The 14,844-nt window shown below is 46.2% G+C and overlaps 2 protein-coding genes across 5 annotated transcripts in view; both read left to right on the top strand.

The window, feature by feature from the left end:
- CARMIL3 (capping protein regulator and myosin 1 linker 3) overlaps positions 1–564 on the top strand; it is a 150,490-nt gene extending 149,926 nt beyond the window's left edge. For 3 of the 4 annotated variants that reach the window (XM_073632554.1, XM_073632564.1, XM_073632545.1), the window contains one exon: positions 83–564. In XM_073632554.1, coding sequence (XP_073488655.1) covers positions 83–120 — 38 coding nt within the window. In that variant the 3' untranslated portion in view covers positions 121–564. The remainder of the gene's footprint in view (positions 1–82) is intronic. The other variant, XR_012244587.1, reaches the window with a different exon arrangement.
- A 13,346-nt stretch (positions 565–13,910) lies between these two features.
- The window catches only part of MRPL52 (mitochondrial ribosomal protein L52), a gene marked incomplete in the record, with an annotated part of 14,280 nt that continues 13,346 nt past the window's right edge, over positions 13,911–14,844 (top strand). Inside the window, 1 exon segment of the mRNA XM_073632532.1 lies at positions 13,911–13,977. Within this exon segment, the coding sequence (XP_073488633.1) occupies positions 13,959–13,977 (19 nt within the window).

Raw genomic sequence — 14,844 nt, 5'->3', positions numbered from 1 at the left:
CAAAAATGTAAAAAAAAATGCCATGTATATTATGTGTATGTTAAAAAAAATGTTATTGCACTGATGTATGTTTTCATTGCAGAAGCCAAAGAGAGAGATGCAAAGAGTCTGCCTTCATAAGCTTGGCTCCACCATCTGGAAAACTTGAAGTGTGACTTATTGGAAATCTGCCTGTGAACACACCATACAGAGTGCCCAACCTTAGTCTAGGTTGCACTAAGAGGCCTATAACATACAACTGTGCATTTTCAGCACCTAATAAAACTTTAAACCTTGATAAATGGTTGTTTTCTTGTATACTGAATATGTACAAAAAGATGGTTTAGAGACAGGAAAAAATACTGCTTTTAGATTATTAGAATATGTTTTCCAAGAGTTTGATATTGTTTAAGTCAAACAGAGTCATAGGTAAGCTTCCTTGCACACTGGTGTGTTACTGCAGTGGCTACAACTGTTCCTGGGCCTATAAAGTCATTGGGCTCAACCACAATTGCTATATCTCTTTATTTATCTTTATTATATGTGTTGAAATAACATGTACAGAATAAAGCAGCCTTTTCTTTCCTTCTGATCCTTTTATCTCTTATCTGCTGATTGGGCTTCTAAGGATTGAAATAGGTGGATTTTCTTTTGTTAAAAATTAGCAAATTAAGTTCCGAACAAGAAAGGTAAAGAATTCTGGAATCGAGACAAAAGGAAGCCATAGATGGTTCCAATCTTGACCAGTTCAGCAGGGACTGGCTGAGATTCCAACCATCCATGGGCAGGCTGATTATCGATCGATTATTGATCTATCGATCGACTTAAGTACAACCAGAATGTCAAATTTTCACATGCAATTATTGCCAGCGGCTATAGCTGCTAGCAATAATCATGGTGGTCACCTAGCAAGAACGGTTCTGCATGCCCCATGCTGGAAGAACACAACATCTCCGCGAGAGGGATCCCACCATCTACACTGGCTGTGTTGGCCATAGATGATGTTTTTCGGGGAACCGAAAATCATTATCTATGGCCTGCCAAACTGACCATTCCCGCTGTTTGTCTGCAGATATGATGGAAAATTCGTAGGGGTTGATTTATTAAAACTGGAGAGTGCAAGATCTGGTGCAGCTGTGCATTCTAGCCAATCAGCTTTTAAATTCAGCTTGTTCAATTAAAGGGTAACTTCACTTTCGTGGGGGGGGGAAATAGCAAATAAAGAAAAAATAATATAGCATGTACAATTGCAATACAAGTCATATTGTAATTGAATGTTATTAAAAATTAGCTTTCCTTTTCAATCTGCAGCTGCTGTAATTTTCTATAAATGCAATGCAATATGGCTACATGGAGTTGTTCTGTAAACAGAATGTGTACTAACCACTCCCCAGAAACATAATTTCCTGCTTGTGTGATTGGCTTACCAATTTTCCCAGAAGTCTGCCTAAGATACAAGTCAGCTTTCAGGCATCCCCTGCAACAAAAATGTCATTTTTGGTGAGATACTTCCAGTAGGTACACGGCCAAAGGAATGCAGGCCCAGCAGCTTTCCTCATCAGTGTCCTGCGGCTGCCACAGCTGACTGATAATTATGAAACCACTCCCATTAGACCCAAAGGCACGGACAAACACACATGGATTTCCTTAGAATAAAAAAAAGGTAGGAATCTGCAACAAAGGTTGTTATAATCCTTGCAATGTACACAGATCACCCAGGGGGGAATGTTTTTTTCTCAACAAAAGTGGGGTTACGCTTTAATTAAGAAACTGGAAGCTGATTTGGTTCTGTGCAGAGCTGCACCAGATTTTGCACTCTCCAGTTTTAGAAAATCAACCCCTTAGTATTTCTGCGTATGGGGAAACTTGTGCTTTTTCCTCTTCCTATTAGGTTGTGGAACATTTACATTTTTAAGACACTTCAAAGAAATATTAAACTGAAATCAGCATTTTTTAGGGTAATTTGGAAGTGGAGGTTTTAAGGGACGTGGCCAAACAATGATAGTCATTGGTGAGTTTAGTCAACTTGAAATAGGAATATCAAGAAAAGAGAAAACCTGTACTGCCCCCCAAAAAAATGTAAAGTCAAAAAGTTTTTTAATCTGAGAGTTGGGAAGTGTTAGATACTCTGTCAAGTTTTTATTATTGTCTTTGTCACTACCGGTGAAAATTACCCCTCTATTTGCCTTGTTGATTACTGTCACTGAGACAGAAAATGAGTGGAAATCCATCAACATTTAGACCCCTTTCACACTGGAGGCGTTTTTCAGGTGCTACAGTGCTAAAAATAGCGCCTGTAAAGCACCTGAAAAAAGCCTCAGCTGCAAACTCAGTGTGAAAGCCAGAGTGCTTTCACACTGGGGCGCTGCGCTGGCAGGGCGTCACAAAAAGTCCTGCCAGCAGCTTCTTTGCAGTGGTGTAGGAGCGGTGAATACACCACTCCCACACCTCTTCTCCACCGCTCCAGCCTATTGAAAACAATGGGGCAGCGCCGTGATACCGCTGGCAAAGCGCCACTGCAGCGGCGTTTTGCGGGCAGGTTTAACCCCTTTTCAGCCGCTAGCGAGGGATTAAAACTGAATAGCACCGCTAAAACGCCGGTAAAGCAGCGCTACAAATAGCGCTGCTTTACAGCTGACGCCCGGGGCGGCTCAGTGTGAAAGGGGTCTTATAACCTGTCTGGGTTTTACCCTTCTGTATTCTATCCAAAACTGTCAAAAAAGACAGTTGTCACCAGGATAGTTGTTCCCATTGGATAATTTTACCTTTACCTTGTTTTCTGGTGACAACTCTAAAATTTTAGCTCTCTCCTTCTTTTCTATCTCACTAACAACAGTCACCAGAAGAAATAGAGGTGAAAATAGAGGGGGCCATTGGCTGAGAGTGCTGATCAGGAGCCGATCGCCAGACTTTTTTCAGTTAGGCTGTTAGGGCTCAACCCTTCCTTCTCAGAGATCTGTGCTTAGCTGTCGGTTAATTGTCAGTACTCTTCATTCCACAGTGACTCACCTGGTCTTCATTTCCTGCTCGTCAGCTAACCCAGCTGGCTATTTAAACTGCCTGGAGCAGTTCTGTGCCTTTGCCTGGTCAACATATCCGATACGCTCTGCTGTGTTTTCCTGTTTAAGACTTTTGCCTGGCTGACTTCCCTTCTGGTTCCTGATCCTGTTTACTGCCTCTACTACGCTGATCTCTGGATTCCTGTTTCACTGGCCTTTTCCGACTACCTGCTCTGGTTACCGAACCCTAGCTATGTTTTGACTACATTTGCTCTGTTTGTACCATTTTACCATTTTATTTAAAAAGTGTGATTTTTACTGCACTTCTGTCTCAGTCTGATTCGTGGTTCCTGACAGTAGGCGAAGACCATGAATTCAGAAGATGCAGGCAATCCACTTATTGGTAATATTTTTTCCAGATTGGATGAGCAGGATCACCGCATGGATCAGTTTGCCATAGCGCTATAGAAGCTCCCGATTCGCACTGCTCACCTGGATCCTCCCACTGAGGCTGTTCAGGTACAACCTGTGTTGCAGGCCATCCTTGCTGCTGCTCCAGTCTCTGTGCAGGCACCCTCCTCGAATATTCCCTCTATAAGAGGTATGTCTGGTTCCGCTCCGATTCCCTAGCGATTTGGGAGCGGTCCAGTTCAATGCAGAGGATTTCTCAACCAGGTTCGGATATACTTTGAGATGCTGCCCCAGGCCTTTCCCATGGAGAGAAGCAAAGTAGGCTTTGTGATTTCTTTGCTTTCTTAGAGAGCCTTGGCCTGGGCAAATCCTCTATGGGAGATGCAAAACCCTGTCATCCTGAATTACCCAGAGTTTGTGGCTTCCTTTAAAAGGATATTTGACATTCCAGCATGCTCCACTTCTGCTGCCAAGAGCCTCATGTCCATCAGAGTACGAGAACTGTTGCTGATTACGCCATTGAATTCCATACTCTGGCAGCAGAGGTTGCTTGGAACAATGAGGCTTTCGTGGCTGCTTTTTCTCATGGTCTCTCAGATATCATCAAAGATGAGATAGCAGCCCGATACATACCCACTGAGCTGGAGAAATTGATCACTTTCGCCATTCTCATTCACTCCAGACTCCGAGAGAGACCTTCCTTTAAGGAGCGCTTGCGGAAACCTCGTGTACATTTGGCTCTGAGCTTTGCAGTCCCACCCTTGCCTCCCTTACCTCCCATGCCTCCTGGTATCTCTTTGCCAGTAAAGTAGAATCCATGCAGTTGGGCTTCACATGTCTCTCTGCCCAGAATAGAGCCTTTAGAAGGAGGGAGAGATTGTGCCTTTATTGTGGCCAGGCAGGTCACTTCCTGAAGTCTTGTCCTACCCGTCCGGGAGGAAGGTTGCACCCGACGTCCTGTAGGGGACAGACCTTAGGTGGCGTTGTTACCTCCCCAGTTATCCAGAAGGATAAGCCCCTGGTTCCAGTTACCCTTTCCAACTGTCAGGAACCATAAATCAGACTGAGACAGAAGTGCAGTGATTGGAGCACACCTGTTGTTTTGCCTTAATGGGCATGGTTGCCTTTAATGCAATTCTGTCGCTTCCCAAAAAATACAAAAAAGCCCTGCTGATTGCATTGCTGATCTTTGTCTTGTTGAAGAGCTATTGTTGCTGCTGAAGGATCTTCAACATTTGACAAACTTTTGGTTGACTGGTCCCCTACTGTGTCCTGTAGTGATGGAGGGTCGGCAGAACCATGACACGTGGTGCAGAATGCAGGCATCTAACAAACCTACATATAAAAAAAATGACTGTGTGAATGTCTTTAAAAATTTGCACAGGTGCAATAAATTATTGCTGTATTGCTTGTAATATTATTATTATTAATATTATTATCTCCTATGATCATCAGCTTCATCTAGTGGCCATTGTGCTATTTACATTATTATTTTACAGCATTATGGTAACTAGATGGTGCTGACAAACAGGGAAATTATATTACAAAAAATACAGTGATCATTTGTTGTGCTTGTGTGAATGCCTAAAAGAGAAGTGCGGGATTAGAAAGAAATAAACACACATACTAACCTAGGTGAATGGCTGCAACATCGATCCAAAGATGTAGCCATCAGTAACTCCTGGACCTTCTTGAACAAGGACTTTGCCTCTTAAGGATTCTTACCTCTGGGAAGGTACTCACTGGGTAGCCTGGGTTTAGTTAGACAGGAATGAACTGTATCGCATTGATTCGAGAAGGCTAGTGTGCAGTAAAGTCGGATGGAGTGTGCAACAGAAAGTATGTTGCTTACACCTGCGCAAGTATGTGGTTCACTTCTAATCCTTCGTTCCACCTTAAATGACTGCAAACAATCACCTTGTAAAACAAGCCATTCAGTTTAAAATAGAAATGAAAGACAAAACATTTTTGTAAGGTATAAAAAAACATTATAAATACCTTTTTTCCCCTTTTTTTTTATAAACAATCACATTCCCTCTGTTCTCAGCTGCATAAAAGCTGGTGTGTGTGTGTGTGTGTGTGTGGGGGGGGGGGGGGCAGCAGTACACTGAGCTTCTCAGTGAATGACTGTGCAGCTGGGGCATGGCAGGACAAGTCTGATCATTGGAGAACTGGCTGAATTCCAGGCCTAGCTAGAGAACTGACCACGGTGTGACCTCCTGCTTAGCGTGGCCAGTTTTCAACAGTAAAGCAAGGGGACTGGCAGGAATACCAGGGATTTCACATAAAGTAAGCAATACAAAGAGAACAGGATACTTTCTCATACAAGTACAGTATATGGTACAACAGGCATATATCAGGAATATGAAGTGTTGGGGTAACAATTACTTTAATGTTGACTTTCACATGAACGTGGCCCCGCCTGGTTCCAGGTATTAGTGAGCATGTATACGAGAAAGGTGAGCCCACGTGCAGGGCAAGTAGGCCCCGCCCACACAGGAGTAAAGGGAAAATGTTCCAATGGCAATGCAAGTTTTGGTGACAACCAAGGATTTCCTCACTTTGGGGGGATTTCTCGTCACTTCCTGTTTTGGCTATGGAACAGGAAGTGAAGTGAGGTCTACTTTAAAGCGGAACTATTACTCACCTCCTCTCCAGTGCTGTGGTGTCCTGGTGCTCTTGGATGGATGCTGACATGTTCAGCTGGAATGTGCAGAAGTTCATGCATCTCAGCGCTGCTGAAATGGCATGCGCAGCTCAACATGTAGGGTGTACAGGCAAGAAAGGGACTTTAATGCAGAAAAGACAAATGATGTCTCCTCTGCATTAAAATTCCTGTTTGTCATTTTCCCCCAAAAAATTCCACTTTAAAATAATTCATATGAATAGACTGGTAATTCACCAACACATACAAAAACCCAATTTTTGGCAATGTGGTATGTGTTGGGTTTGTCACAATGCCCTGCAGCCGGGTGTTTCAGTGTCATGGTTTATTCAAATGCCAACTGCCATTTCCCCAATGCACACAACAAAATGATAGCAGCCTCTCCCTGAGGCATGACACACAGGCTGTATCATTATACTCATTAACCACTTCCCATCCGTTTGCCCTTTATAAACATTAACATAAGCAGGTTGAAGTGGTTATATCAGGATCATGGCTGCAGCTACAGCCATGATCCTGGTATTGTTCTTTTCAGCTGGGGATTCTCTTTTATGTAAAAGTGATCCGAGTGGCTAAACAGCCTCTGGATCGCTTTTTCAGGTGGTGGAAGTTGGCTCCCCCCCCAACTAATGTTGTTCCTCCAACCCAGTGGCATCAGAAACTGGAAGCGATGAGGATTTTCTTATAAAAAAAGCCAAAGAAAAAAAAAATATGTGAGACTTTAAAGAGGTTGTAAACCCTCACTTTTTTAAAAATAAAAATAACAAACATACCTATACTTAGCTGCTCTGTGAAATCATTTTGTACAGAGCAGACCTGATCCTCTTCTTCTGGGGTCCACCGTTGCCGCTCTAAGCCCCTACTCTTCATAGCTCGGTCACCTGGGGTCACAGAGACCCCAAATTTGGGGGGTGGGTAGCTGAAGTCCTACCCCACCACTGGTCAAAACTTGTCATCTATAGTTCCGGAGATACGGGGCTTCTTGTGCAGCCTTTCTACACACAGAACCAGGCCTCATCTGCCACAACCCTGGCAAACAGACGACACCAGAAGTCTCAAGAGACGCAGCCATGCTCTTGAGCGAGCGTGGCGGAAATCTAAATCACTGCAAGACTTTACCCTCTACAAATCTGCCCTTCTCAAATACACCTTCTGCCTCCACACTACCAAACAAACCTACTACAACACTCTCATCAAACCCTCTCATCCAAACCTTGTAAACTCTTTTCTACCCTTAATTTCTTGCTTCCCCCCCCACCCACCAACTTGCTTACTGCTCAGGAGATTGCCAAACATTTCAAAAGCAAAACACAATTCGCAAGGAAATATCCAGCATTCATCTTCCTCCCCTACCCAACACATCAAGTCCAACACCGTACTCTCCTCCTTCTGCCCAGTTACCACCGATGAAGTTGATGAACTCCTCTCCATGGCCCACCTCACCACCTGTCCCATGGACCCTGTCCCCTCACAACCACTGCAACCAACCCACATCTTCAACCTCTCCCTCTCCTCTGGCACCTTTCCTTCCCCGCTCAAACATGTACTGGTTACCCCCATACTTAAAAAAGCCCTCACTAAACCCCACCTGTTTGAATAACTTAAGACCCATCTCCCTGCTCCTGTTTGCCTTCAAGCTCATCGAATGCCTTGTCCATGACCGAATGAGTTGCTACCTCACTGACAACAACCTTCTCGACCCCCTACAGTCTGGCTTCCGCCCACAACATTCCACTGAAACTGCACTACTAAAACTCCCCAATGATCTATTAACTGCTAAAACGAATGGCCTGTACTCCATACTCATACTCTTGGACCTCTCTGCTGCCTTCAACACAGTTGACCACCTGCTCCTCCTCAGCAAACTCCAATCCCTTGGCTTCCGTTATTCTGCTTTATCCTGGTTCTCCTCCTACCTATCTCAGCGCATTTTCAGTGTCACTTACAACTCCATCTCCTCCGCTCCTCTTCCTCTTTCTGTTGGGGTACCCCAAGGCTCTGTCCTTGGGCCCCTCCTATTCTCTCTCTATACCTCTTCCCTGGGCCAGTTGATAACCTCCCATGGCTTCCATTACCACCTCTATGCTGACGACACCCAGAACTATCTCTCCACTTCTCAACTCACCCCCTCGATCTCCTCACGTATCTCAAACTTACTGAATGACATATTGGTATGGATGTCACATCACTTTCTCAAACTCAATCTCCCCCCCCCCCCCCCCCCCATAACTTTACCATTAAGATCAACAGCACAACCATTGGTCCCTCCACACATGCCAGGGTACTGGATGTAATTCTTGACTCTGACCTCTCCTTCAGCCCCCACATACTGAATCTTAAAATTAACCTCAGCAACATCTCAAGAATTCACTAACGACACCGCAAAGCAACTTGTTCACTCCTTGGTTATTTCCTGCCTTGACTACTGCAACTCTCTCCTTAATTGCCTACCCATACGCAGGCTATCCCCCATTCAGCCTATTATGAATGCTGCTGCTAGACTAATACACCTCACTAACTGATCCATGACTGCTGCTCCTCTCTTTCAATCCCTTCACTGGCTTCCCCTACCCACCGTTTAAAATTCAAAATAATAACCACAACATACAAGGCCATTCACAACATCTTACTGGGCAGGAGCAAAGGGCACCATCTTGTGGAAGAAAGCACACTCACTGATTTTTTTGTTAACCCCGGATACTAGACAAGAGAAATGGTACTGTGCATACATACAGAACGTACCTATAAACTCTTGAGCTTGAGAATGAGGGGCATGACAGGGAAGCAGTGTCCTGCGGCGCGTGCAGCGCACCGCTGCAAAAAAGTGGGTGTGGCCAAAGATGATAGTGGGAGGGTCTTAAGGGACACATTTAAACAAAACCTGGGCTTCCTTGTACCTATAAAATATGCTGAGGCCGAGTCTTCCATAATTGCTGTTGTATTAGCCTGTTAGGCCCTGACTGTTCACATGTAGTGATTTGGGATCATGGGCAGAATCACTGTGATTCTGTCCGCAATTCTAAATCACACTGCAATGCTGGCAAAACGCAGCACATGTGTTTGTGTTCCATTCCTTTTTTATTCATTCACAGTGTGGTTTTGGATGCTTGCTATGCAATAAATCGCTCAACAATCACAGCAAAAAGACACACATTGTGGTGAAAATGAATGGACCACAAACGCATGGGCTGCGTTTTGCCAGCATTGCAGTGTGATTTGGAATCGGGAGCGGTGGCGGGCAGAGTCACAGCAATAATATTCTGCCCACGATTCCAAATCGCTACATGTGCCTAACAGGCTAACACAACAGCAATTATAGAAGACTCTGTCCAGCGCCTCAATCACCAACTTTGCCAGCAGTTGCCACAATCTCAGATACCAGTAGAATGACAGGAAGAAATTCTGCAGCACTGCAGTTCTAAGCTAGCCTGACTGAAGAGGACATGAGGGAGACACACTTAGCGACCCGGGGTGGACTGGGTCAACGGACAGCAGCAGCAGCCAGCAGCATTTCAGAACATCATCCACATCTATGTCCATGTGGCAGGCTGGTGGCTAACAACACCCTTGAGGGTCCAGCTCCTCACCCAAGCAGCAGTCAAAGGTGGGAAGCAGCACTGCAAGGAGGCAGAGCCAATGGGAATAGAGAGGACCAGTGGGTGGGTAGGTGCCAGTTGCTCCCACATTGCTCAGTGCTTCCTCCTATCCTGGTGGCTGTGGCTGGACAAGTCAAGAAGACATGATCTCATATAAAGGAGCCAAGAGGCACCGAGGTACAGAGGCAGAACAGCGAGAGCCAGGACCCTCTTTAAAATTAAATGGACCCCGGGCAAACATTTTCAAAATCAGTTTACTGAGGCAAATCAGGCAGCAATTGTGATTGGTTGCCAGAGGTTATAGTGTATCATTACTAATCACTGACTGGCTGCTAGAGGTTACAGCACAAGTTATAGCTCACTGATTAGTTGCTAGAGGTTACTGCACATCATTACTGCTCACTGATTGGCTGCTAGAGGTTACTGCACATTACTGCTCACTGATTGGTAGTGATCGATTATTGCTTATCATTACTGCTAACTGATTGGTTGCTAGAGATTACAGCAGTGTAAAAAAAATACCAGCCCTCCTGGGATACAGTTGAAAAACAAATTCTGTTGAGGATGCCGCAGAGAGTAGTGGGCATGATCAGATTGGGTATAAGAATGACCTAAGTCCCCCGTTCACATTGGAGCAACTTATGCGATTTGACCTGTCAAATCGCATGACAAGTCACACCCTTTTCCTGACAATGGCCATGTTCAAATGCTGCACTGATTTGAAAAACTAGTTCCTGCACTACTTATGGTGCTTTCAGGTGCGACTTGCATAGATATCTATGCATGAAGCCGCACAGATGTCTTCCAAGTCAAACCTGAAGTCGCACTCACATGCGGCTTTGAAATCATGCGATTTCAGTTGAAGTTGCACGATTTCAGAGCTGCAGTCAATGTTAACCAGGACTCAAAGGGGATGATTAAACAGAACCACCCCTTGATTACCTACCTCTAAATGAACATAGCAGCTGCATCATTGACTACACATTGCCGTGACATCAAAGCTTAGCTTCACGGTACCGCCATTAAACTTGCCCATTGATGTCACAGTAGCCACAGCCACAAGCCAAATGCACAGATAATCAGAGGCTGCAAACGGATTACAGGAAATGACCAGAGACTGTGGCTGCAACTACAGGGAATGACCAGAGACTGAGGCTGCAGGGAATGACCAGGGCCTGCAGCTGCGACTACAGGAAATGACCAGGAACTGTGGCTGCGACTACAGATGACCTGAGGCTGCGGCTGCGACTACAGGAAATGACCAGAGACTGCGGCTGCGACTACAGGGAATGACCAGAGACTGCGGCTGCAACTACAGGCAATGACATAGCATAACAGTGAGTCTACTGTCTACAAGCAGCGTGTAACTATTGACAAAAGGACCTGTACCTGGCCAACAAGTACACCTCCGGGGGTCCGGGGCGGCGCTTTCCGCGGCAGGGGGCGGGGCTTTCCACGATAGGGGCAGGGCTCTTAGATGTACCGGGGAGGCATTCTCAGTGCTCCCTCTCTGCTCCAAGCACATACAGGCTACATGGGCGGGGCAGGGCAGGGTCAGAGCGTCAGTGGAGCTCCCGGCCCCGCCCCTCCCTGCTGACAGAGCCTCCCTCAACCCAAGCCGAGCCCAACAGCCCAGGCAGGCGCTCCCCGGTGGTCAGACGGTGTAACAGCAGGCCCCCCCCACCTTAGCTACGTCCCTGCCCTGCTATTACCTTTTGTACCACCACACCGTCCCTATAGAATGTAAGCTCTACGAGCAGGGTCCTCCTGTCCCTAATGTATTGAACTGTACTGTAAGTGTGCTGTCCCCCCCTACATTGTAAAGCGCTGTGTAAACTGTTGGTGCTATATAAATCGTGTATAATAACAATAATAATCTATTTACTGTGAAATTACTGGTTTGAAGTTAGAACTTCAAACTTCAGTAGTTTGTCCATTAAGGCACCTGCTTGAGTAAGGGTACTTTCACACTCACAGTGCCTGGGTGTCGGTGGTAAAGCGCCGCTATTTTTAGCGGCGCTTTACCGTAGTTTTGGCTGCGCATTTTGGCCACTAGCGGGAGCTTTTAACCTCGCTAGCGTCCGAAAAAGGATCAAAGTGCTGCTGCAGCAGCGCTTTGGCAGCTCTGCCCATTGATTTCAATGGGCAGGGGCGCTTTAGGAGCGGTATATACACCGCTCCTAAAGCACCTCAAAGATGCTGGACTTGTAGGCTTGCAGGTCTTGTTTTGATGTCCTGCCAGCGCACATCTCCAGTGTGAAAGCACTCAGGCTTTCACACTGGAGTGAGAGGAGAGGCGCTTTACAGGCGCTATTTTGAGTGTTATATCGCCTGTAAAACGCTGCATTGTGAAAGGGGTCTTAAAACAATATATAATAATTATTTGTATATTACTTGCTTATGGTAATTAACCCCTTGTCGCCCAGGCCAATTCTGACACTTCTCTCCTACATGTAAAAATCATCATTTTTTTGCTAGAGAATTACTCAGAACCCCCAAACATCATATATATATATATATATATATATATATTTAGCAGACACCCTAGGGAATAAAATGGTGGCCTTTTTATGTTGCAACGGGAGAAGACATCGAGGACATGGAGGAAACCGCTCGCCACCGTCACCAGCTGCCCCATCGAGACCGGTAAGTACCGGGCAGACGGCGGGCAGGGTGGGGCACAGTGGCAGCATTCAATGGGCTCAGAGGGAGCATTTCATGGCACAGTGGGTGCATTTGAAGGGCACAGTGGGAGCATTTCATGGCACTGTGAAAGCATTTGATGGCACAGTGGCAGCGTTTGATGGGCACAGTGGGAATATTTGATGGCACAGTGGCAGCGTTTGATGGACACAGTGGCTGTGTTTGATGGGCACAGTGGCTGTGTTTGATGGGCACAGTGGTGGCATTTGATGGGCACAGTGGTGGCATTTGATGGCACAGTGGCTGCGTTTGATGGGCACAGTGGCAGCAATTGATGGGCACAGTGGCTGCGTTTGATAGGCACAGTGGCGGCAATTGATAGGCACAGTAGCTGCGTTTGATGGTACAGCAAGGCTGCAATTGATGGGTTTTTTTTTCAGTTTGTTTGCACCGCCAGCCCCGCCCGAAAATTTTGAGCACCAGCCGCCACTGATGTGAAAGATGATGTTATACTGAGTAAATAGATACCTAACGTCACACCATATGACGTCCAGCAGGGTAAGCTGCTAGCACGCGCCCGTGGGGGGCGCTCAGCGCGGCAATCGCTGGTGTGGTGTGTCAGTCTGACACACCACATCTCTGATCAAGGTAAGGAGCCTCTGACGGTGGCTCGTTACCACGTGATTAGCTGTGTCCAATCACAGCTGATCACAGTGTTAACAGGAAGAGCCGTATATCAGCTTTTCCTCCACTCGCGCTGACAGGCACGAGTAGAGGAGAGCCGATCGGCTGCTCTCCTGACAGGGGGGGGGGTCTGCACTAATTCAGTGCAGTCCCCCCCCCCCTGAGGATGCCCATCCAGGACCACTAGGGATGCCCACCCAGGACCACCAGGGATGCCCACCTATGACCACCAGGTATGCCAATCAGTGATGGTACTGTGCCCATCAGTGATGCCTGCCAGGGCCCCCTGATCAGTGCCGCCTATAAGTGTCCACCGGTGCGACCTATCAGTGCCGCCAATGAGTGCCCATCAGTGCTACATATCAGTGCCACCTATCAGTGCCCCTCAGTGCCGCCTATCAGTGCCCATCAGTGCTGTCTATAAGTGCCTCATCATCAGTGCCACCTCATCAGTGCCAATCGGTACTGCCTCATCAGTGCCCGCCAGTGCAGCCTCATCAGTAAAGGAGAAAACAACTTATTCACAAAGTTTTTTAACAGAAACAAAGAAAAACTTTTTTTTTTCAAAAATTTCCATCATTTTTTTATTTGTAAAAAAAAAAAAACCACAGAGGTGGTCAAATACCACCAAAAGAAAGCTCTATTTGTGGTAAAAAAAAATTGTTTGGGTACAGTGTAGCATGAAGCTGAAAATTGGTCTGGGCAGGAAGGTGTATAACCTAAAAATTACAACAACCTCCTTTTTTTCTCCAGGGTCTCTGCTTACAAATATATATGATGGGGGAGGTGGGGGGTTCTAAGTAATTTTCTAGCCCCAAAAAAATGATTTTTACATGCATGAGAGAAATGCCGCTTGCTATATCCCAGCAGTGTGGGCTCTACATGCAGCCAATCAGAGGTCTCCAGTCACCTTCACTCTTCTACTACGGTCACCTGACACTGACGTCCATGTGACTTAGGGGGCGGAGCTGAGCCGGGAAGATGGCGGCGCCCTTGCTGGGTGAGGAGGAGAACTGAGCTGTGTGTTCTATGATTGTATGACCTGTGTGCTGGTATTCCTCAGTGATGTGTGACGAGTCCCGGAGTCTTTATACCGAGCTGAATGCAGTGCAATATAGAGAATACACAGTGAGACTCGGTGTGATCGACTGCTTGTACTGTCTTGAGTGGGAGAGGTCATACACGATACAATCAGAATGTACAATCTTCTTTAGATTTACTAAAACATTGTAATGGAAGGGTGAAGCCAAACAAATAATTCAATTTGTATACAGACATGTCCTTACACTACATAGTTGATAGTAAATCTAAAGCAGATTGTACAATCACATTGTATAGTGTATGGCCAGCTTTAGCCTTTCACAATTCTGGAGGTGTGTTTATAATAGAACTAAAGACAACCCCCCCCCCCCCCTTTTTTTTTTCTGGCTTTGGATAGAGTAAGGGAAGGTTATACCCCTTCAAACCCTTTCGCTGCCGGAGTCGTTTCTGCATTTGTTGCCCACATGTTTAACCACGTGCCGCCCGCCCACCATCAAATGACAGCGGGACGGTGCGGCTCTCGTTCTGGGTGGATGTCATATAACGGCGCACTAGGACACGGCGCGACCTCGATCTCTGTAAAGAGCCACTGACGCAGCTCTTTAATCATGTGATTGGCTGTGTCACATGTAAACAAGGAAGTGCCAGTAATTGTCTCTCCTCGCCTCATGCTGACAGAGTGTGTGGCGAGGAGAGCCGATCAGTGGCATTTCCGCGCAGGGGACAGTGAGAGATGTAATTAGGGCATTGGTGATCAGTGCATGATTATATTAGAGCGCCACCAGTGCCAACAATCAGTGCCCATTAGTGATGCCAGTCAGTGCTG

The sequence above is a fragment of the Aquarana catesbeiana genome, linkage group LG01 (assembly GCF_042186555.1).
Source record: "Aquarana catesbeiana isolate 2022-GZ linkage group LG01, ASM4218655v1, whole genome shotgun sequence".
Taxonomy (NCBI): Eukaryota; Metazoa; Chordata; class Amphibia; order Anura; family Ranidae; genus Aquarana; species Aquarana catesbeiana.
Note: the sequence above shows the minus strand (reverse complement) of the source record. Positions and strands in the feature narration are given on the sequence as shown.